The sequence below is a fragment of the Silurus meridionalis genome, chromosome 13 (assembly GCF_014805685.1).
Source record: "Silurus meridionalis isolate SWU-2019-XX chromosome 13, ASM1480568v1, whole genome shotgun sequence".
Classification (NCBI taxonomy): domain Eukaryota; kingdom Metazoa; phylum Chordata; class Actinopteri; order Siluriformes; family Siluridae; genus Silurus; species Silurus meridionalis.
Window position 1 is genome coordinate 4,312,522 of NC_060896.1, and position 24,842 is coordinate 4,337,363.

A 24,842-nucleotide genomic window follows, 5' to 3' on the forward strand; every position below is an offset into this window, starting at 1 on the left:
CATCCGCAAAGTCAACAGAATTGTGAACAACCCCACACACCCCTCACACACACATTTTACTCTTCTAACATTAGGATAGAGGTAGCAAAGCATTCAGGCCTCACACCCAGATTGTGCAACAGTTTTTTCCCCTTTAGACATCAGGCTCCCCAACACACAGAACTGAACTGAAACTACACACACACACACACACACACACACACACAACTTTGTGTTACTGCACTGTTGCAACCTAGCTCTATGTTGTTTTATGTAGCACCAGGCTTCCGAAGAAACACTGTTTTATTTCACTGTGTACCGTGTCAGCTATACTGTATATGGTTATAATGACACTAACAACTTTTTGACTTGACTGTCTGAGATGAAACACTTATTATATTAAATATAATAGCCTTATAAATGCTAATGGGGAAAATGCCTAAAATGGCAACTATTAAGTTTACAATGGTTTTAACAACAAATAATTTTTCAGAAAATGAACAACAAACACACTCCTGGAACCGGTTTGTGATACGATTTGCTTTTATTTTTTTAGATTTCTTGTATGAAAAGAGAAATTCACAATGATTATTAAAATATTGAATGTAAAATTTAATGCACATAAAAATAACACGTCTGAGTGTACAACATTTTCCAATAAAAAAAAACAATATTCATATTATTAATAATAATAATAATAATAATAATAATAGTTCTGATAGATAGATAGATAGATAGATAGATAGATAGATAGATAGATAGATAGATAGATAGATAGATAGATAGATAGATAGATAGTATAAGTGAGAGTGCAGGAGATGGGGCTTGGGCAGGTTGTGTAGTGCCGTTATTGCGCGTTGCGGTTTGGTTTGGACAGTAAAGGGAAGGGGTTTAGTGAGGACTTCAGGAAGGGTTTGGGGTTTAGTGAGGACTAGGAGTGCAGATGCAGATGCAGATGCAGAGGGACTTGCGCTTTAAGCCCGTCCCAAGTCATCATTAGAGGGGGCGCGGACTCTCCTGCGCTTCGGTGCGTAAAAGTTTCATCCCCACGCCAGTCGCTCGCACACCGACCACGCGCGTGAAGACTTTTAAACCTGTTCTGCTCCATCATGTAAAAGATGCCTCCTTAGCATTCATGAAGAACTGTGAGGATTGGAGGGACTGAGGTGAAACATGAGCCGGTTTCATTATCGCATGCTTCTGTTATCAGTGACTCTCTTCAGCAGTGCTCTACTTCGGACTTGTGGGAAATCACAACATGAAGCTGACAGCAACGGGTAAGAATATCCATCTATCTATTACATCTCTCTCTCTATCTCTCTCTCTCTCTCTCTCTCTCTCTCTCTCTCTATCTATCTATCTATCTATCTATCTATCTATCTATCTATCTATCTATCTATCTAGCTCTTATTCAGGATCATACAAAAATAAAAGCTTTGGTAAAAAGTCTTCCATTACAAATCAGCTGATAAATATGATATAGTATAATATATAGTCCTTTTTGCAGCTTAACGCTTTGTACGTCATGAAATATTGGTTGTGGAGGATCCAGACAATTCTCCAGGAACACTGAGTGTGGCATGTGAATACACTGTGGATTGGATGCCAGGTCATTTCAGGGCACCAATCACATACAAGCACACACACACACACTCACTCACACACACAAACACACTTTCACACCTATGGTCAATTTATGAGAGCAGGAAGTAAGAAGTAGGATTTCCTAAAGTAGGATCCTAAAGGAATCATTTTTTAGAAGGTATCACCCAGATGATCGTGAGTTCCCTTTAGAGTGGGAGTTTTCCCCCACCACCATCACCTCTGGCTTGCACATTAAAAAATAAACTTAATAAGAGATAAATCTATGAATTGAAAATTGATATCCTGAAAGTATGTATTTGATGGTCTCAGTGTCCATTATAAACAGGGTTATTTAAAACGAATTGAATTGACCTGAGTGCATGGAAAACACCACACAGGCAACATGTTCAGGATCAGCCGGCAAACTCTAAAGCCCTTAAACTCATTGTAGAGAGGAAAATAAAATCTCTTGTTTACACTATATCACCGTTCTTTGGTTTGGTAAAACCCTTATAGCTTCTTTGTAGTTTGGTATTTGGAAGGTACCAAGTATAATCCAACACCATAATTATCCAGTAAAAGCTTACATTTCCCTTTAAGAAAATGTTCTCTTGTAAATCTCACAGACCATTTACAAAAGTGAGAATCCTTTACTAAGTTAATAAATCAAACTTAATAGGAAAAGGATTCATGTGTGTATATGACAGTTCTAAGCTCCTTTTTTCCCTCTATCTTTGCTCTAATCCTCAGAAGTGCCTTATCCTGTGCAGTGGCATGAGAACATTTTTGAGGTTTTGCTTGACTAAACATTGACATTAGAGAGATTAGACCTGTATTCTGATTATTTTGAACTATTTACAATTATATAAATGTTTTTTGCTAGCAAATATATATATATATATATATATATATATATATATATATATATATATATATATATATATATATATATATATAACATCTTATGTGAGGAATTATACTTAGGATTATAGATACATGCATGGTTCAATGTGGCTAAAACTTGATCATGCTAGAGTTTAGACCTTTGTTATAAAAATTAAACAATTAAAGGTGCCTCATGTGGGGAATGAAAGAATTCAGCGATCTCCTCAACACTGTTTAGCAAAGTTATAAAAATTAATTTACTGAGCTGAAATAATTTAAACCACAGAGCTGAAGTTTTCATCCTATGTGCTCAGAATGCTGTGATGTGGCAAATGAAATAAATATAAATGTATTAATTACTAAAAATAATTATATAATTGATAAATTATTAATAATAAATATAATATAGCGATCGTTGTGCAGCGTGCAGTCTTGCATGTAAAAACAAACAGCACGGGCATTATTGATTTGACTCTAGAGGCCGCTAATGTAATGACAGCGGACCAGAACCCATGCCTATAGCTTATAGTTTCAGCAATCAAATATCGGTGCTGATTAATTGGCAAACCTGATTAATTGGTCGACCTCCAATCTGTAGCATGCTTATTTTTTTTATTTAAAAAAAAGGAATTTGAAATTAAATGCTGTGGTTTAAGAGAATAAAATAATTCAGCATGTGCTGTTACTGGAAGTTAATCCCTTGGGTGATGTGATGCGGTCTGACTGCTGTATTGTGAAACAGGCCTGTATAACCTACATCATTATTACAATATCTGTCTGCGCAAACCTGATATATTACAGAGGGCTGAGGTATTGAGATGAGTCCTCTGATTTCAACGTTTACTGTGTGCTGTGATCATTCCGAGAAATCTCAGATGTTCCAGATGTTTGTTTGGATGAATCACGGAGTTAAAACGATCCAGCAAATGAATTTAGTATGCATAAAAATCTGAAAATGAAATCGAAAACTCACAACATAGCAGATTTTTTTTGCTTGAGCTCATTAAACTCTTGAAGCCTTCCCTGCATCTATGCTATTGGTTTTGAAGTCTCATCATGGCAGCTCGAACTATTTCAGTCTCTCAACAGCTTCTAATCTCAGCAGTCCAAAAGCAAAGCAGACCAAGATAAGTGTGAGGAACTGATATTAAGAGACTACACACGTCCTTCACTCAAGTAGAAGTACAGATACTCATGTTTTGAAAGATTCTGGTAAAAGTTAAAGTACTGACTACACCTTTTCACGAAAGTTAAAGTAAAGAAGTTTGGGCTTCTACATGTAGTTATATAAAAAGGAGCCTTTACTACTAACTGTTTAGTGTCATGCTGGTAACTGGACCCCACATCATATTAATATATTAATACAACTGAATGTCAGATTTTGTTACCCAATGAATGTATCCAGGCTGAACATATAGGTTGAAGGGATGAAAACGGAGAGCGATGAGAAGAAAAAATATTGATGATGTCACCAAATAGATTAAAACTATAGTAATTAGCCTGGTTTAAAAATGTAAAAAGTAGAAAGTACAGATATTTGTGCAAAAAATGTAATGAGTGAAAGTAAAATGTCTGAAAAAAATAAATAGTAAAGTACTGATACCAAAAAATACTCCGAAAGTACAGTAACGAAGTGGAAGTAATGAAGTACATATACTTCGTTACTATATTTATTTATTTTTTTATTTAAATTTTTGTGTGTACTTGTTTTTTCAGCTTTTGCATACTTTTTTTAATGCCATAGCCTTATAACTTTCTAGTTGTTGTACCTTTACAACAGTGTCTGCACATTTTTCACTTCCAGAGACTTAAAATCTATCTATCTATCTATCTATCTATCTATCTATCTATCTATCTATCTATCTATCTATCTATCTATCTATCTATCTATCTATCTATGTTTTATAAGAATGTAGAAACACAACAGAAATGATGTTACAGAGTAATTATCAAATTCAGGACAATATACACTACTTTATCATTCATTATTTTTCTATAATTGATTGCAAAAGATTGTTTTTCACCTACGATATTGCTTGTACTGAATAAAGTGTATAACTATATATATGCTGTGATGATGTGTGTATTACAGGGAAGAGTGTCCTGATAATAAGATTGTGACAGTGGAGTACCCATGTATCAGAGCAGGAGGAGAGAGCGGCACATGCCTCAGGTAAGAGCTAATCTTAATAATGTTACCTGATACACAGTTTGTTGAAATTTTAAAAACACATGTGGACACCTGACTGAAGAATAAGACTATTTTAACATCCTGTTAAAAATAAGTCCCCAATTGCTGTTTTAATATTTTCTACTCTTCTGGGAAGATGTTCCACTAGACGCTAGAGTGTGCTTGTGGAGATTTGTGCTCATTCACCCACAAGGGTATTAGTAAAGCTGATGTAGGTGAGGTGAGGAGGCCTGGGGTCAGTGTACAATTCATCCCAAAGGTGCTTAATAGGGTCAGAGCTCTATAGCAGGAGATTTTCCATTTCAACCCATGTTTAGCATATTGTCATGGAACTGGCTTTGTGCACAGGGACATTGTAATGGTGGGACAGGTTTGGGTCTTCTAGTTCAAGTGAAGGGAAAATGTCATGCTACCACATCCAAAGCCATCCTATACTTTTGTGTGCCTTCAACCATGTGGTAACAGTTTGGAAAAAGAACCACAAATGGCTGGAAAAGTCAGGTGTCCCAATACATCTATATAGTGTATGTTGCTCTTCTTCATCATCATCTCAAAATTGGTCAAATGGATTTGCATGAAACCTGAAAGTTAAATGTATACATTCTGAGAAGTTTTGAATGTTCTATGGAAAAAGAGTGAAGTTCAGAGATGTATTTCTCCATCTATCAATCGGAAATGTGGAACTTTATATTGCATCATAATCCTTTCAGCATCTTTCAGCCTAATCTAATTTGACATGTTTATCATTAAGCTCCGGTGGTGAAACTTCAGCGCTATGGTTTTCTGAGGTCTCTTTAAAGATTGAGATGTAAATTTGCAAAAAAATAAAAAATAAAATAATAATAATAATCCCATTAATTGTGCTATTAAAAATATTTATTTGGTATGAAATACACACTTCGTACGTTTTTGTTTGATGAGAGGATTTAGAATAAACTTTGAGTAAAAATGTTTTTGATACTCCTTTTTTTTCTACATTGCTTATGTGCTATAACATATGAGACCTTTTTTATTGACCATTATTGATGCCATTTGTCAATTTTGTGTCACTTGACAAGGTATTGATGAGATAAGGTTGTTTAATTATGTTTTCTAGAATGATTCATGTTATCCTTTATAAAAGGTTATGTCATTTTTATGTAGTTGTTTAAGTCAGTTGTCAGGTTTCTGTAACTTATGTTGGTGTCATGTAGCACTATAAATACCAGCTGAAAAATGTGTGTGAAATGCAGTGTCACCAGATATTTAGTGTTGCCAAGCTTACAGCCAAGATGACATAATATCCTTCTCTTACGGGTATATGCGTATCCATTTAAACCGACTGTTGATATTACAAGCTCCAGATGCCATCTCTGACAAATCCCATTTCAGAGTCAAGAGAAAAAACAGACACCTTAAAGCCACGACCTCATTTATTTCTCTCATGCCATCAAACCTTTATTTTTGCTCCGGTCCAAGTGCTACATTAGTGTGTATTGAGCAGAGATGTAGGAGTCTGACTGAGAGAAACATCTGTTTACTGTCAGGGTTAAATCTGAGATGGTTTGTATATGGTTTTATCCAATTGATTTCAATGGATTTAGAGGGGATGCAGCATGCAATGTTTTCATTATGGTTCTTTGTCTTCTTTTTTTTCAGAGCTAGTGGTTTGGTTTTATATTGTATATGTAACATATCAGGACCTGAGATCTTTCATCCATAAAGAGAGAGATTATATTAAAATAACTGCTTCGTTTCAATCTGTAAATCTGATATGGAATTGTGGTATACTGCACATTTCTTTGAATACATATTATATGCTAAATGCTAATTACTTTATATACATGCCACAGTATACATTTGACAGGTTTAGCTTTGAGCCATTGGCCAAGAAAGGTATGTTCATCTGTTGTCTCTTTAGTTCTATGCAATTTGCAAGGAGTGCTTGGACCTTGGAACCAACTTTACTACTCTACTCATGGTTGAATTTCAGTTGTTTTGCTTTTACTCTCTCCATGAAGTAAACTGCCTTGGTTTGATAAGAGGTTCTTGATTCTTGTTTTAGTTAGAGTTGCATGAAACTCATTAGCTTCACAGATTGATGTTAAAACTTTGGCAGTGCTTGTAATAAGCAATATCTTCCAGACATCTCACAAAAGGAACAAATAAAGCACACAGATCTTAAAATGAAAACTGACATGAGTCCGTTGGGGCTTTTTCTGTGTTTATGTGAACAATCCTGATTTGGTGTGTTTTTGCTTAATGTTTCAATGGTAGGAAGCATCAATGTGAAGTCATTCATTTATTTTTAGCTTGTGTGTACAAAGTTGTATGATGAAAGGGCAAGTATTAAATCTGTCCTGAAATAATACAATTAAAATAATGAGAAAGTTTCTTAAAAATGATCTAATTATTTATTTGTGTGTGTATGTATGTATATTTCAGCATAGTTAACAATGTGATTAAGTTAACAATGTGATTAATTGATCACTTTTGATAACTATGCATCGGATACAAGTTGGCATTTGTATAGAGATGCATCATTTTTAACATACTTGCAACGAGAAAAACGATTTATATATATATATATAATTATCAGTAGATGCGCTATAGCATGGGCGTAAATCCCGGGGGGGACGGAGGGGACATGCCCCAACCCCATCCGAGGGTTGACCGCCCCACCCAAAAGTTATATTTAAAAAATATGGCACTCTCTATCGTGAAAAATATATGTATGTATACCTAAATAATTGTGTAAGTAGAGCCCCCCCCCCCCAAAAATGCATTTAGAAACAGTTAAATTGCTGATTACCGGTGTAATTTTCCATGAATCTGCTCTATTAGTAATTAAAATATCACTTATCTAGTCAACGTTAGCTTGTTTACAATAGCTTGTAGCATAGCACACTGACACTAACACACCAAAGCCGTTTCCCATGCAGTGTTTTCTTTGGGACGACTTGGTATAATGTTAATTTAACATTAACACACAATTAGCATATTGTTTATCTGTGCATTTACTAAATGAGCACTGTGCTACATCCAAACTGACCCCAGTGTAGCTTTTTGTTTAATCAATTTCTATTCTGTTCTTAAGTGTCTCAATTAATTTTAAATAAAAATTTAAACCTTTTTTAATTCCTTGTTTTGCTTTGTCATTGAACCTGAGAAAAAGTTTTTCACTGTGGGGACACTGTGTCTTTATAAGTACAATTTGACTGTATTATTTGTGTCCCCCTTCAAAAATTGCTCATGAAAATTTTTATATTTATTGTCCCCCCTACTGTTAAATGAAATTTAAGCCCATGCGCTATAGTTTTATTATTTACAAAGTGACCAATTAATTGTGACCAATATTTTATATGTATATCGATTTATTCTCGTAAAACAGTTTCTCATGGACGTTCTCTCAGCACCACTACTGATACGTTAAAACAACTTATCAAAACACTACAGAGACCGAGGCATGTCTTGAGAGTCACAAAGAATATAAATTAACATGGCAGAGGTAGAGCTGCGTTTTCCTGGAGACAGAACAGTGAAAAAAAAGTCTTGTTTTATTTATATCTTTCTATTTTCTTTTTTTTTTGCACTGCAAAGGCCTGTTTGTGAAATGACCATGCGTTAGAAGTCAGAAGCCACTTAAGTAAATTTATGATTTGCTGCCTGTATGAACAAAAGAAATAAAAGCAATGGAAAACTGTTTTTTTTCATTGCATTGTTCCATTCTTTTCCGTTCCACTGAATCAAATCGAAATCAAGTCATAATGGGGTGAATTGTATCATATGAAGCATCGGTAGCTGCAAAGGTCATTATAAAATCCAACTTAAAACTAATAGCTGAAATATATACAGTATCATTTCAGATATTTGTAGTTGGGAGTAATCTTACATAGAGTGCCTGTCAAAATTTGGAAACAATTTGGAAGTCTTTTATGGTTTCTAAGAGACATATCCATTTGTATAAACAACAAACTAGGCCATTCTACGGTATGAAGATTTACTCTGACCAAACAAATATATAAACATCCAGATGTTCCACTTTATTTTGATTGAAAAATCCTCCCTTAGCATGAATAACAGATTTACACACTTTTGGCATCTAGACAGTTTGATTCTCCAAGCATTCAGCTGAAATTCTTTGCCATGCCTTTCGTAAAACTTGCCAAAAAGGTGTTGCTCTGGCATTTATCGTTGTGTTATCTTTTGTAGGAGTAATTCTCTTGTGTAACGAGTCTTGGACCAGGTATTTCAGTGCATCGTTTATCACAGCTTGGCCTTGGACAGCACCTGTGTCTGTGCCATGCTTTTTAATTCTCATGCAGGGAGCATTTATTTAGGATGATGAATGTCTATACAAACTGAATTTGGACAGAATTAATGAGGTTTAATTTAAAATGCAGTTAAAGAATTTAGCCAGTAATTCAGTATGTATGTGCTGTGAGAAAAAGGGACAATGTTTGGTAGCCAATTTTATTCTCTGTAGAAATTAGGTGAATCCCGTGGGTTGTGGTGATTTACAATTTAGCCTGTGATAGTAAGGCAGAATTTCTCAGTTAGTGTTATCATTAATGAAGTGAAGAGATGAAACCCAGACTTTTTTGTTTAAAGTGTGTGTGGGTGTATATTGTGGTAGTGGGGGGAGTTCATGGGTGTTGATGCTTCAGGGATTTATGGCTTGACAGGTTTCAGATTACTCTCTGTGATGTTACGTTCCAGTCTAGGGTTGGGGCGTACAGCGTGATTAAAGGCACAGGGTGGTGGATATAAAGTAGATTTACAGCCTTATTTCAAAATGGATTAAATGTATTATTTTTCTCAAAGTTCTACAAAAGAAATACCCCATAATGACAACATGAAAGAAGTTTGTTTGAAATCTTGCAAATGTATAAAAATAAATGAATAAATAATCACATGTACAGAAGTATTTACAGCCTTTGCCATGACACTGAAAATTGAGGTCAGGTGTATCCTGTTTCCATTGATCATCCTTGAGACGTTTCTACAACTTGATTGGAGTCCACCTGTGGTAAAATCAGTCAATCGGCATGATTTGGAAAGGCACACACCTGTCTATAGAAGGTCCCACAGTTACCAGTGCATTTTAGAGCACAAACCAATCAATGAAGTCCAAGGAATTTCTGTAGACCTCCGAGACAGTATTGTTTCGAGGCACAAATCTGGGGAAGGAGACAAAAAATGGAAGAAGTTTGGAGGTGACCATGAACCCAATGGTCACTCTGAAAGAGCTCCAGCATTTCCTCTGTGGAGAGTGGAGAACCTTTCAGAATAACAATCATCTGTGCAGCACTTCACCAATCAAGCCTATATGGTAGAGTAGCCAGACGGAGCCCACTCCTCAGTAAAAGCAACATGACAGCCCATCTGGAGTTTGCCAAAAGGCACCTGAAGGACTCCCAGACCATGAGAAACAAAATTCTTGAACTCTTTGGCTCAGGACCTGGGAGAGTAATCAAGATCGAGGGAAAGATGAATGCAGCAATTTACAGAGACATCCTTGATGAAAACCTGCTCCAGAATGCTTTTGACCTTAGACTGGGGTGACGGTTCATCTTCCTACAGAACAACGACCCTAAGCACACAGCCAAGATAACAAAGGAGTGGCTATGGGACAACTCTGTCCTTAAATGGACCAGCCAGAGCCCGGACTTAAACCTAATTGAACATCTCTGGAAAGATCTAAAAATGGCTATGCATCGACGCTTCCCATCCAACCTGTTGGTGCGTGAGAGGTTTTGCAAAGGAGAATGGGATATAAGGATGGGACCTTGAAGCATCATATTCAAAAAGACTTGAGGCTGCAATTGGTGCCAAATGAGCTTCAACAAAGCATTGAGCATAGGCTCTGAATACATGTGATTTTTTTTGTTTGTTTTTAATTTGGAATGAATTTGCAAAGATTTCAAACACACTTCTTACACATTGTCATTATAGGATATTGTTTGTGGAATTTTGAGGAAAATAATGAATTTAATCCATTTTGGAATAAGGCTGTAACATAACAAAATGTGGAAAGAGTGAAAGGCTTTGAAAACTTGATGTACTGTAGTTGTAACATGGGCAAATGTTTGAACACCCCTTCAGTCAATGGAACTTAACAAATTGCGATAGGAACAACCATTTCAGAGCATAGTAAATTCAGACTCACATACAACCATAGGCTACCTTACCATCTGATAATAAGCTAATTGTTGCCTACAGTGCAGGGGAAGACTGTGAAAAGTTATCAAAGTGGCTCCAGTTTGTCTGAAATGAGGAAAGGAATAGCTCAGTGGTTAAGATGTTGAACTTATAATCAGAAGGTCATGGAAGGAGATAATTGATGAACAGTAAGGGCTTCTGTCAAATGCTGTAAAAGTAAATGTTATTGTTAAAAGAATTGGCCATTAAAACAGTTCTAAGAAACCTAAGAAAACGCCAACTTTGAACTGATATACTAAGCAGAAAGTGAATTAAACCTTGTAGCAAGGTTTAGCTGACACTAATGTGGCATTGCATCAATCTATTGCAATGCCACATTTGAAGAGTCATCAGAATGAAACTTTCCTTCACAGCAAAATTCAATGTTTAAAGTATGCAAAACAAAATTTGGCTAAACCAGAGGCATTTTGGAATTAGCTTATGCAAACTAAAGAAATAAAAAAACATTTGGCCACAATCCCCACAAGGTTTGTTTGAAGAAAAAAAAGTATTTTATTAACTGTAAGATACATTTTGTGCTTGTGTGGTCTCCACTAGCAAGTAAACAATGTGAAGTTAAATAGAACAATGAATTCTCAAAATCTACCATCAATGAGTTCAGGAAATGTGAACTGAGGTTTTTGAACAGACCCTTCAATAGAATCTCATTGAAATACTGTGTGTAAATCTTTCTGTGCGTTCAGGGTTAGCTTTAAATATCTTAAAACTAGAAAAGTTTCATGGAGATAGATGCAGTAATATCTGCCAAAATCTCTCTCTTTCTCTGTTTGTCTCTCTCGTCACGCATCAGATGTGTATGATGTGTTTCCTGTGGAGAACTCCCCCAAGAGTAATGAGTGATGTTTGATCCAGATGAAGCGAAGTTGCCCCTGGTAGGGGAGTCTCTGTAAAAAAAAAGGAGCTGCCACTGTAAAAGGCTCCACACAGGAAATGGGAAACAGAGAGAAGCTGCTTGCGGTCGCACCCTCTGACTTTTATGTGGGTTTACGGGGTGTCTCATGTCAGAGGGTAATCAGGGCTCCGTAACTGATATAGAGAGAAATGCATCAATGAAAAAAAAGTGTTGAGTGAAATAGAAGATTATTTGAATCTCTATTTGGAATTATTGCCACCCATATCACCTTGGAACACTCTAACAAAGTAAATTATTTTTCTATATAGTTATATTCTAAATGCACTATATAGACAAAGGTATTGAGACACCTAACTTATCTAGCCATATGTGGGTTTCTCCCAAATTAGAGTCACACAATTGTATAAGATGTCTTTGGATGAAGTAGCATAAATTTTCCTCGACTTGAACTAGAAAATCCAAATCTGTTCCACCATGACAATTCCCCTGTACACAAAGCCAGCTTCATGATGATATGCTTTACATGGGTTGGGGTGGAAGATCTTGAGTGTCCTGCAATAAAGCTTTGACCTTAACCCTATTACCTGACATCACTAACATCCTCGTGGCTGCATGAGCACAAAATCTTCACAGGCACACTCCAAAATCTAGTGAAACATCTTCCCAGAAAACTGAAGGTTACAAGAACAACAAAAATGGTTCAAGATGTGGAATGAAATGTTCAAAAGCACATACGCATCTTATGATCAGGAAACATTTTTCAATAAATTTTATATTATATTTAATTTTACTTTACATATTGACAGTATAATCTGAGACCAGGATGGTAATGAACATTTTGAGAGTAAGAACTGACAAAAAAGAACAAAAAACATCTTGAGATAAACCCTCAAAAAGGTTACAGTTTATCCAGATAATCTCTCACACTCCATTTGTTTAGCTGGATTTGCGAGTTCCAGACTGTTTAGGCATTCCTGATAAGGACTACTATTTGTCAAACCGTTGTTCTAAATATCCTCATTAAGGGATTAAGAGAAATTAAAAAAGGCAAATATATCACAACTATTTCAAATTCTACATTTCATCAGCAGTGCATCACAATTGTATACAGGAAACACAAAGGAGTCTCAAGACTGTTTTAAAAAATGCATGTCCATTCACATTTCTGTCTAATTGGTTCCATAAAGAACAAATCCTCATATTAGTAACCAAAAATGGCAAATGCCAGTAAATAATCAGTGACATTAAGCCTGCAGGCGAGATTATGTTCCAGTAAAAGCATGGTTGAATTTAAGTATGACAGAATGTACTTTTGCCTATTTATTGTTACATATGATGTGCTGAAAAAGCATATGTTCTATATTTTAACACATACAATCATTCATAATCTTAGAGTTTTGGTTAACACAAAAACGCAGTTTGTCATGTTACTTCCACATTTCAGTGTGACAAACACCGCAAAAACCCTAAGCTTGTGATTGTTTATGGGTGAATTTATATATATATATATATATATATATATATATATATATATATATATATATATATATATATATATATATAAATAGAGCTATAAAATTGTCACTTGTTTCCAAACAGTCTTAAGACTTCTGTGCTCTTCCTATATACAGTTGTGCTGTAAATAATTGAAGAATTTCTAAGAATTTACTAGAAGTACTACTGCCTTGGGTAGACCCCAACGTTTTCTCATCAAATTATCAGCAGATAAAAAAAAAATATTTAGTACATTTTGTACATGTGATTACAGTCTTGGTATCAGATCTGTATCACTGTTTTCTTGAGCTGTCACTCTAAATAACTCTCTCACATCCTCTCCTGATTTGCTTCATTTTCTTCCCAGCCAAATCTGTCTCATTGCTAGATCGATCACTGAGTTAGTCAGGACTGAATGTAGTGTTGAGTTGAAATAAAGGACATTTGTGTGTGTGTGTGTGTGTGTGTGTATAGACCAAAAGCCAAAGCCACTTGTCTCTGAATGCTAAAACACACCGTATTAACTTCACTATTGATGAAGGTATTTTGCATAAAATATTTTTGTATTCATAATTCTCTCCAGATGTGCTTCTTCGGCCAGTAGGGCAAACATCATTCCTACATTCATTAGGCAGTTCACTTGGGGTGAATACTTATGCAATGCATATTTTTACTTCTATGTGGTGTATTTTTTTGTCAACCGCAGGATTTTTTTTTGGTCAATTGTTTTTCTTTTTTTGTAAGAAAAAAATACCTATTTAAACTCATGGGAAGTAAAACGAATACTTGATATTCACTTTAGTAACTGATTAGAAGTTATTTCTGCTGAACACTTTTCCTGCTACAGCACCAATATCATTCTCCTAATCCCTTGCCTGAGAGAAAATCTACATAGCACCTTTAAGTAAAAATGATATATGGTATATAAATACTCTATATTGACATATACATATGACTGGAAAAGTCTGGTGTCCCAATACTTTTGTCCATATACTGTATATCAGTAGTGAGTCAATCCGTATAATTGGAGATAACCTGACAGAAATCCGTAAATTTACAACGGATAAAGACTGATGTGTGTGTGTGTGTGTGTGTGTGTGTGTGTGTGTGTGTGTGTCACTGATCTGTGGTTTAAGAACTCAGACATTCCCTCTAGATGATTCGTCATTAGTTTGGACTTTCTCTTGCCCGTGGGGAAAACTCCCTTTAACTCCACTCAGTCCAAAGTGCACCCTCTCACTCTCTTTGCTGTGTTTGCTCTTCTTTGATCCTAATCTTCCAATCCTTATATCCATCCATCTCTCTCTCTTTCTTCAGCCATCTTGTTTGTGTGTGTGTGTGTGTGTGTGTGTGTGTGTGTGTGTGTGTGTGTGTGTGTTTTGATGGGGGTCACATTCCAGTGACAGCAGGACGACACGGTTGAATCCTCCGCTTGCAGCCGTCTGTCAGTGCCTGAAACTGATTCTGATTCGTTTTATGGTTTCAAATAATTACAAATAATTGCATTATGTTTTTGCTAACCAAATTTTTAATTTTTATTCTGTAATGACTCTATCAATGAATAAATCTACACTGGTGCACTTGACTATAAACTTAATATAAATCAGATTACATTTGGTTGAGAGGATTATTATTATTATTTTTTGTAAAAAACAAAGCAAAAAAAATGCTTGTTTTTGTTCCTCTGAAGAATTTGTCCTCATATCACTTTAGGAAGAAATAAAGAGGTTCCTATTTGGTTCTTCTTTCTTCATCATAAAGCCTCAGGAAGGCAGTGGGAAGTTTGTTTTCATTTCTCTTTTACCTCATTACAGCTCAGGAACACATGAGGCAGTTCTTTTGTTTATCATACTGAGCATTTCTTTCTCATTACACCTCAGGAAGACATGAGGCAATTCTTTTGTTTATCATACTGAGCATTTCTTCCTCATTACACCTCAGGAGACATGAGGCAGTTCTTTTTTTTTTCCCTCTGATGATCGTCATTTCAGGCAGATGTGAAGTTCCTTTTAATTTCTTCTGAAAAATTTTACCTCAGAAAGTTTCCCCCCCATGTCTCTCTCTCTTCTGAGTTGTTAATCAAGGATCCATATTCCTCAAAAGAATGTTTGGCTAAAATCTGTACAGAGTTAATTTGAATTATGACCCATTGATGACAGCCACTGAGCCAGTCATGCCCCCTGCCTCTAAAAACTGTTATATCTGTTTCGGTGACTTCTGTCAGCATGCCAAAGAGATCTTTTAGTTACGGTGTGCTGTAAAAAGGGCGAATACAGTGTCTGAATGGAAAGACCCAACTCCAGCTGTTATTGCAAAATATAACTCTTACACTGTAAGAACGTCTGATTGCCTACAGATGTTTTGCACAAGCTTTTACAAACCACACCATAAAAGGTGAAGCTATAAAATGGAAATATGAATAAACATGCAACAATAAGCACAATTTATAACATTTCTTCTCTCTGTAAATTGACTCTTCCTGGAAAACAAATTTCAATTGAGTGTTTCTTACTTAAAGGAAAACCTATATTTCAGAACTTCACTGGGCTAAATCATACAGGATTTTCTTTTACAAAATAACAATAAAACTCCAATGCATTATGAGTAAAGTCTTATTTGGTTCTGATTGTTCATATCAGGGTTAATATGGTGTTAACACGGTGCTACATTCTTCTAAATATTTTCCCATATAAAGCAGAGGATAAAAAAGGCTAATGAAAAACTTGTGATTTGGGAAAGATGGGTAATGAGTTGCAGAACAATCTGCAACTGAAGGGCTAGGCCAGTTAGCTAGATAGTAATGAGTGTTAGCGAGAACCAGTTGAGTATAATAATGAACAGGCGATAGATAGATAGATAGATAGATAGATAGATAGATAGATAGATAGATAGATAGATAGATAGATAGATAGATAGATAGATAGATGCATTAATGGCTCAATGGATGGACAGATTGACGAATGGATGATGGAGACTGTGAAAGTAATTGGGTTTGTGTAATAAAAAGCTTTCTCTCTGGGCCATGGATCCTCTTTCTCATGGCTCCCATGGGGTTGACCCGTGGAAGTGAGGTGGCAGAATAAATAAACATAGAAAAGAGTTTTACACACACACACACACACACACACACACACACACACACACACACACACGTGTGAGTGCTTAACCACAGAAGCAGGATGAGTACTCTATCAGTTGTCCTTCCCTCTGTCTCTCACACACAGTCATTCTCTTGTCTTTGTGTGTTTACAGGTCATTGACCTTTGACTGTGAATGCTGAAAGATATGTCTCTCTAGATCCTTTCCCAGTGTTTCTGTCTCTAACGCTATAATAACCTCGATTGTTGACCTCATTCACCAAGGGAGCTTCAAAAACTCTGAACACAACTCTGCTTCGATCAGACTTCTTTATGGCTGCAGTATTCCTCCTGTCTGGTGTCTAAAAGCTTTAAATCCAGTTTAAATATCTGCATCTGATTTTATAGAGAAAGTGAGCAGTTTTGTTTCATTAGCATTCTGTGCAGCTTTAATTAACATTATAAGTGATTTAAGGTGCTTATTACAGATTATAACGTTTCAGCAAGTATTTCATTTTATTAGTACTCCATCACTGCTCCATTGTTTGACATTTAAACTCACAGAGAGCCAAATATTTGAAAGAGACAACACAGGCTAAAGAGATATTAGGTTTTTGGGGTACAAGCATGATGATTTCAAAATACACACCTATTTTGCACTTAAATTCAAAGCATTTAGTGTATTTTTATAGCTTGAGCAGGAATTTCATCATGGCAGTCAGTGATGATGATGGTGGTGTGAAAATTGTATCAATAAAATTGACTGGATTTTCTCTTTAAAGTTTGAGAAACTCAAAAACAGAATGCATTGTCTGCCAAAAATCATATTTAAAAATTATTCAGGTCTATTCATCTCAGCAAACATACCGTACACACAAACATTTTGCCTTTTTAGTTTGCGTTGCCGTTTAAATTTCCCTGCTCAATCTGGCAACCGAACGACGGAGTCCTGGTCCTTTTAGTATTTGTTTATATGGAATATGTCGATGGGATTAACAGAATCACCCTTCATGGAAAATGTAGTTACACACACACACACACACACACACACACACACACACACACACACACACACACACACACACACACACACATAATCATAAGAATGGGATGAAAGATATTTATCAATTTTAGTCCACATTCCAGCTGTTAATGAGCAAATAAATCAAACCTGCATTCACAGAAAATCCCCCTGTATTTAGTCTAAGTGTGTAAGCTGATAGGGGATTTCTGCACTGTATAACATGCTGAATGCTGTGTGTGTGTGTGTGTGTGTGTGCGTGTGCGTGTGTGTGTGTGCGTGTGTTGAAGTGCATGTGGGGCCTGAACAAGGGTCATCAAAGGTTAACTAGACGTAACGTTTGAGTTGAGCTTGTTAGTGATGCTTATCGATAGCACTGGTGATCTCGTTAAAAGGACAGAGTGTGTGTGTGTGTGTGTGTGTGTGTGTGTGTGTGTGTGTGTGTGTGTGAGGGGTGTGCGGTATGTGCGGTGTGCTGAGACTTCAGTAAACACATGCTAATAATAAAGGGCCTAATTTAATTGTAAATTAACAGAAAAAGAGAGGGAGTTGGAGAGAAAGCGAGAGAAACGACATTAAAACTTCTGTCTTCTCAGAGACGAGTCTTACATCTGTTGTTCATTTGTCCTCCTGCTGTATGGACCGCTGGCAGAGAAGAAGTGTCAGATGGGTTGTTTGTCCAGAGTCCAGGAAAACACACACACACACACACACACACACACACACACACACACACACACACACACACATTTTCATACTCGGACTGCTCTTCCTTCTATGGGAATTATAAGAAAGAGTGAGAGAATAAGAGAGAGAGACAATGAGAAAGAGGCAAATAAATAATTGATGGACAGAATAAGAGAGGAGAGAATTAGACAAGGACATAATTAGAGAGATAGACTAAGAAAGGAATAGAGTAAAAGAGGATGAATAATAAAATATTAATATAGACTGATAGAAAGAAAGAATAAGAGAAGGACAGAAGTAGGGAGCGACAGAATTAGAGAAGGACAGAATTAAAGAATAAATAATAGAACAACAGATAAAGAGATAGACAGAAGAAGAGAGCGACAGAATCAGAGGAGGATCAAAGAGATTCAATAAAAGGAAGATAGAACGAGAGAAAGACTAAGAGATAGACAGAATGAGAGAAAGAGTGAGAGACAGAATGAAATAATGTTCTCTGAATCTGTCTCTCTCTCAGTCTTTCTCTCATTCTATCCTTCTGAGCCTGAGAGAGAGAGAGAGAGAGAGAGAGAGAGAGAGAAGGAGAAGTATTATGAATAGATGTTTGTTGATCAATCAGACAGAATTTCCAGACAAAACTGTCCTGATAGTTTGTTTCTCAGGGTTTCTCTGGGATGTTTCTCCTCTGGCTTTTATTTCTTCTCTCCATTTGTGTGTTTGGCTTTGTAGATATATTTAATTCTCAAACAGCTGGATTCAGGATACATGGTCATTTCACGAGTTTTGTAGCTCATTTCAGGTCGTGTTGTTATTAAATATCGATGAGAATCCTGCTCACACAGATCACATCCCCGTGTAATTATACAGTGATGATTTGTTTTATCAACAGCAGGTTATTCACAGAGACATTACACAGAATTGTACTGAATAAATCTCCGACCTTAGGCACCTGGCCAGCATGAATACGAAGCAAAGAGCAGATGTTCATTCTTTCTTCCCTCTCTCTCCCGTTCTTTCTCTCTCTCTCAGGAGGAAGTGCTGTACAGGTTTCAGGCTCGTCATGGGCCAGTGCATACCTGAAAGTAGGTAAAATCCTGCTTCTCATTTTTTCAGATTCCCCAATTTTGCCGTTATTTGAATGTCAATGCTGTAAGGTCCCTGTATGCTGCGGTTGAGAAGAAGAGAGAATCAGAAGAATAGAAGGGTAGAAGAATAGATAAAGACAGAATAATAGAAGGAGAGACAGGAGATACAGTATCTCTGAATATGTTGCTTTAGTTTGTATCATATTATGTATTATTTGTTTATTTAGCTCCAGAGTGGACATTTATTCCTAAAAACATACTGCCATTAAAATTCAGTTTGACTTCCGGGTTAGAATCGAATGTTTGATTGGATGTTAGATTGGAAATATATTGCACTTTGATCAGTTTTGGCATTGTGAGATTTTCATTGCTACATTATGTGTAAATAAACAAATAAACAAATGGTAATATATCATTAGGGCTATTTAATATAGCACTTACAGTGTTTTATCAGTCCGCACTGCGTTTAATGTACGTGTGTGTGTGTGTGTGTGTGTGTGTGTGTAGGTGTAGATGTGTGTGCAGGTTCTCCATGTGAACAGCAGTGTATGGATAACTTTGGCCGGGTGGTGTGTACATGTTACAGTGGCTACCGATTTGACCGGGAAAGACATCGGCAGCACCTTCACCCATACTGTTTAGGTGCGTGTGTGTGTGTGTGTGTGTGTGTGTGTGTGTTTACTGCTAAAGTACATTTTTTGGTCAAAAGTCTGACTCTGGTGCTCTGTCTCTCTCTCTCTCTCTCTCTCTCTCTCTCTCTATATATATATATATATATATATATATATATAACTTATCTATCTGTCTGTATTTATGCCTTTCTCTCTCTCTCTCTCTCTCTCTCTCTCTCTCTCTCTCAGATGTAGATGAGTGTGACGAGTCGAACGGGACGCTGTGTGAACATGTGTGTGAAAACACACCAGGCAGTTTTCGCTGTCGTTGCAGTGCTGGATACACACTGGCTTCAGACCAGCGCTCCTGCATACCTGCACAGAAACGTGTGTGTGTGTGTGTGTGTGTGTGTGTGTTTTCAGCCTTTTGTTTAGACAAAGAAAAATGTAAAACAGATGATATATTTATGATTTTTATGAGTTATATCTTTTATATGTTTGTGTGTGTGTGTGTGTGTGTGTGTGTGTGTGTGTAGTCTCTCTCCCACATTCTGCAGGTAAATCTGATACTCAGATGAGCTCTGGTTCCTGCTCTCTCACCTGTCAGGACATTATGAACATGAGAACCAACCTACAGCAGCTCAAACTCCACCTGGGACACACACACTCGAATGGACAGGTAACACACACACACACACACACACACACACAGAAATACTCACACCAGAGCTGCTCTTGTAATAATAATAATAATAATAATAATAATAATAATAATACATTTTATTTATAATAATAATACATTTTATTTATAGTTAAGAGTCCAGTGTCGGCTGCCATCAGCAGATCATTAACAACTTTTACCTTGGCAGACTTTTGAGAGAAAGAGTGAATTGTAGATTGGGCAAAAATTGACAACAATTATTAGGATCAGTGCCCAATTTGCGGTTAAAAGAGCATTTTTTGCACTAAAGCAATTGATCTGCATACATACCTTTATGAACAGTAAGTCCAGTTTTAATTCATAATTGTTCCAAACGATGTCTTTTACTTTTAATGAGTGAAATAAAGAGTTTTTAAAGGTGCCAGTGTATCAAGCAAACTATGTAGTCCATTGTTATAAAAAGAAACCAAATCATACAGAGTAGAAAAGGCATCTCCTAAAGAGTTTTTTAAGTCCATCAGATAGATTGTATATATAGATTGTAATATAAACAATGAATCCACACTTTCTGACCAATCCGAATTGAGAGTTCAGGAGCACTGGGGTATATTGTACTAAATGACAAGTGTGTGTGTGTGTGTGTGTGTGTTTAGGTAAACTCACCTGATTTAGCTAACAGCAGTGAAAAACCACTTCCAGGTAGAGTGGGGAAAAATCATGATAGCCACACCAGGTCTGGTCCCCCAGGAGTGCCTGGACCGCCAGGCCTGCCAGGTATATATACACACACACACACACACACATTGGTGTTTATTCCAATAAAAAGGTTTCACATCTCTGTGTATCAGGAGCTCCAGGACAGAAAGGAGAACCTGGATCTATCGGAGCTTCAGGTCCCCAGGGGCCGAGAGGTGATATGGGCCCTATGGGTCCACAGCCAGACCTGGGGCATATTAAGAGGGGACGTAGAGGGCCAGTGGTGAGAACTCTCTCTCTCTCTCACACACACACACACACACACACACACACTACCGATTTTATGGGATCTCTATAAACCTTATGTGCCACTGTTTCTCCAGGGACCGCTAGGAGCACCAGGAAGAGATGGACTTAAGGTAAGTGTTTGTGCACACGTGTGTATGTGTTTGTAAGTGTGTGTGTGTGTGTGTGTGTGTGTGTGTGTGTGTGTGTATCATCATTTTCTAGATGCTGAATGTATTAAAAGATACTTATAATTATAACAGCGTGCTGATTTCTATTTTGTCTCTACAGGGTGAAAAAGGTTCTCCTGGACCCAGAGGGCCACCAGTAAGTTCGAACAAAACTGCATTTTTATGAAGTTTTATAACTTCATAAAAATGTAAAATAAAAAAATAAAAATTAATTCATTACTTCTGAATATACACTATATGAACTACATGAGGTTTTGGGAGACCTGCCTTTTCCAGCGATATGTGGTAGGACATCTTTGGATGTGGCTGCATGAAATTGTCCAATGCCAATGCCCCTGTGCACAAAGAAAAAATGGGTTGGAAGATGTGGAGGATCTCCTGCTATAGAGCTCTGACCTCAACCCCACTGGACCTCAACCTCAACCCAGGCCTCCTCTACTCTCCTACATCAGCACCTGACTTTACAAACAGACATTTGGCTGAATGAATCTCACACAAATCTCCACAAAATCTAGTGGAACATCTTCCCCTGTGTGGAAGAGTGGAGGTTATTATAACACCAAATGGGGATCTAATTTGGAAATGGGATGTTCAACGCCAGGTGTCCACAAACTTTAGTTCAAAGTGTATAGTGGATTATAATGGGTTACAAATAATAAAAAAGTCATATATGGATATTTTATATAATAATTAATGTCACCTCAATCCAAATGAATGTCATTACTAGAGCAAGATACCCAATGAACACAATTCAACAAGTCTCCTTTCACTGTAGCCACAGCAGCACCACCTGCATACATCATCTCCAGCAGAACCATTGATATTAACCTCATAAAATTACCACTGAAATATTCCTTAGTTTATTATTGCACAGATATTTCTGCAGATCAGGTAGAGCTCAATCAAACAGGATTAACTGTGTTATTTTATTTTCCAAATTTCCTGTTTATCTCTGCATTAGGGACCTCCCGGGTCTTTCGACTTCCTTCTCCTGATGATGGCGGACATCCGTCATGACATCATCGAGCTGCAAGACAAGGTTTTCGGAAGGAGGACAGACTTTTTACTGGACACGCCCCCAGAGACGGTGGTGGAGGCGGAGTTTAAAGAGTCGGGGTCAGGGCAAGATGAAACGACGCTCGATACATGATGGATGTGAAGATGTGAAGATATCGAAGAGGGAGATTTTGTTCAGACGCAAAATTAGAGACTATAAACAGTGACTGTGGGAATCTATACTGAAGCTGGATGACTTCAGGACTTTGGGCAAATCAAGCAGCTCTCTCACGGTCTGTGTAAAGAAAGTGTTCCAGGAACATCAGCTTTCGGGGATAGACTGCTGGATAGACTGATAATATATCAGAGAGACTATAAATGTGACTTCTTCTCAGACATGTGTTGTGCCATTGTAGGAAGATAATCATCAGTGTGGTGTTGGAGTCTTACAACCAAAAGGTTCTTTATGCTGAAGTTTCATTTCTCTCATTCAACAACAATTTGCCCTTATTTCATTTGTATAAATTCAAGCATATTGTGCTTTTTATCCATTTAGAGTTATGTTTAATGTTGTGGAACCTCTATGAAACAGTAAAGACTTTATACATCTAAAACTGGAGACTCCTTCCAAAATAAATGTCTTCTTACACGACTACACCAACAAAACACACTACGCACGATCGCTTCTGTGATTTATCTCAGCCAGCTACGGATACATCCGATGCAGCACTGGAAGAAAACTCCTGCTAAGAAGATCAACAAACACTCAACACCAAGAGACAAGAACTTTGTAGATTGTAGATTTCAAATGACTGTACATCAAATATATTCTCATCCCATTCCACATTTAGTCCATTTTTGCTGTTAGAATGACCTCCACTCTTCTGGCAAGATGTTCCACTAGATTGTGTGAAGATTTGTTTGAGATTCATCCAGCCACAAGGGTGTTAGTAAAGTCAGGGACTGATGGTGAGGTGAGGAGGCCTGAGGTGCAGTCAGCATTCACATTCATCCCAAAGGTGCTCAATAAGGTTGAGGTCAGAGCTCTATAGATCTCAGGATCTTCACTGATTGTCATGCTGGAACAAGTTTGGGTCTTCTAGTTCAAGTGAAGGAAAAATTTCATGCTGTAACATCTGTAGACATCCTATAATATATCCTACTATTGTGTACAACTTTGTGGTAACAGTTTGGGGAAGACCCACATATGGCTGGAAAAGTCAGGTGTACCACTAGTTTGTCCATATAGTATATAACAAAACTTCAATAATAAATCATTGTCAAATGTACCGTATGAAAGACTTTGAAAAAGTTTCTAACGAAAACATATTTGTCTGGCAGCTGGAATGACTTTTAGAATATCTGTTATAGAAAAATCAAATAATACTTTCTGACCAATCAGAATCAAGAATTCATCAACGCTGTGACGTGATATTTATTAATCTAAGCAAAGCACAACTATATGCTTTTCAGAGTACTCAATTATTCTTCTTAAGTTTCATACACTGAATTAACTTAGAACTATTTATTCAATACTTTTTCATCTTCAAAAATGCATCACAACACATACACAATAATAGTAATATAATGTTCATATTACAATAATGGCATCAATATAATTATTAATAAATACTACAGTAGTCGTCGACTTACGACCTATGCAACTTACGACCACAAGCCGCGGCGTACGACAGTTCGTACCAGTTTCCGGCAGCACTACCATCTCCGCGATTTTGAAAGATAAAGAAAGAATTCGTGAATTGAAATGTTGTAGAGATGATACAAATGGCATTAAATGAACAAATACTACTTAAAGATTTTATAACATCATTTCAAAGTACTGTACACATAGCCTACTCTACTTACGACCACGTGTTACGACCGGAACCAATCGTGGTCGTAAGTCGACGACTACCTGTACTTCTATTATCAATATTAATGATTATAATAATAACAATTATTAGTGTTACAATACTGTTAGAAATATAATCATTAATACATTCAGTAATATTACTTTCAATAATAATAATAATAATTATTATTATTATTGCAATAATTTCAGAATATAATTATTAATACATTAATTAATACTACTATCAATAATTATAATAGTAATAATAATAGTAATAATAAAAGACAAGTTGTATTAATCCACTAAACACACATTTGTACATAAAATTTATTTAATTTAATGATTATTTTCTGTCAAAACATCCATGAAACAAGTTAAAGAAATTTATAACTCATGGCTTTTACCCTCAACTGCATGAATGAAATCAATGTAAGTCGCTCTGGATAAAGGAGGTAAATTAATGTCTTCATACACATTCATATCAATAGTACAA

At 36.5% G+C, this 24,842-nt stretch overlaps 1 protein-coding gene across 1 annotated transcript; it reads left to right on the forward strand.

Moving 5' to 3' along the window:
* The first annotated feature begins 980 nt into the window (after positions 1 to 980).
* LOC124395362 (collagen and calcium-binding EGF domain-containing protein 1-like) lies at positions 981 to 23,111 on the forward strand. Its single transcript, XM_046863793.1, has 11 exons — positions 981 to 1,256; positions 4,541 to 4,621; positions 19,002 to 19,054; positions 19,565 to 19,699; positions 19,918 to 20,055; positions 20,205 to 20,347; positions 20,983 to 21,103; positions 21,178 to 21,308; positions 21,409 to 21,444; positions 21,602 to 21,637; positions 22,463 to 23,111. Exons 1-11 carry the CDS (start codon positions 1,153 to 1,155, stop codon positions 22,649 to 22,651), a joined length of 1,167 nt encoding a protein of 388 aa, XP_046719749.1. The 5' UTR covers positions 981 to 1,152; the 3' UTR covers positions 22,652 to 23,111.
* The last annotated feature ends 1,731 nt before the right edge of the window (positions 23,112 to 24,842 follow it).

What these genes read in the sequence shown, in the direction of transcription:
- LOC124395362 (XM_046863793.1), top strand. Translation starts at nt 1,153, where the DNA reads ATGAGCCGGTTTCATTATCGCATGCTTCTGTTATCAGTGACTCTCTTC. An exon ending in CCTTCACCCATACTGTTTAG is followed by an intron (nt 19,700 to 19,917) that starts GTGCGTGTGTGT and finishes TCTCTCTCTCAG; the next exon opens with ATGTAGATGAGTGTGACGAG. An exon ending in TGGACCGCCAGGCCTGCCAG is followed by an intron (nt 21,104 to 21,177) that starts GTATATATACAC and finishes TCTGTGTATCAG; the next exon opens with GAGCTCCAGGACAGAAAGGA.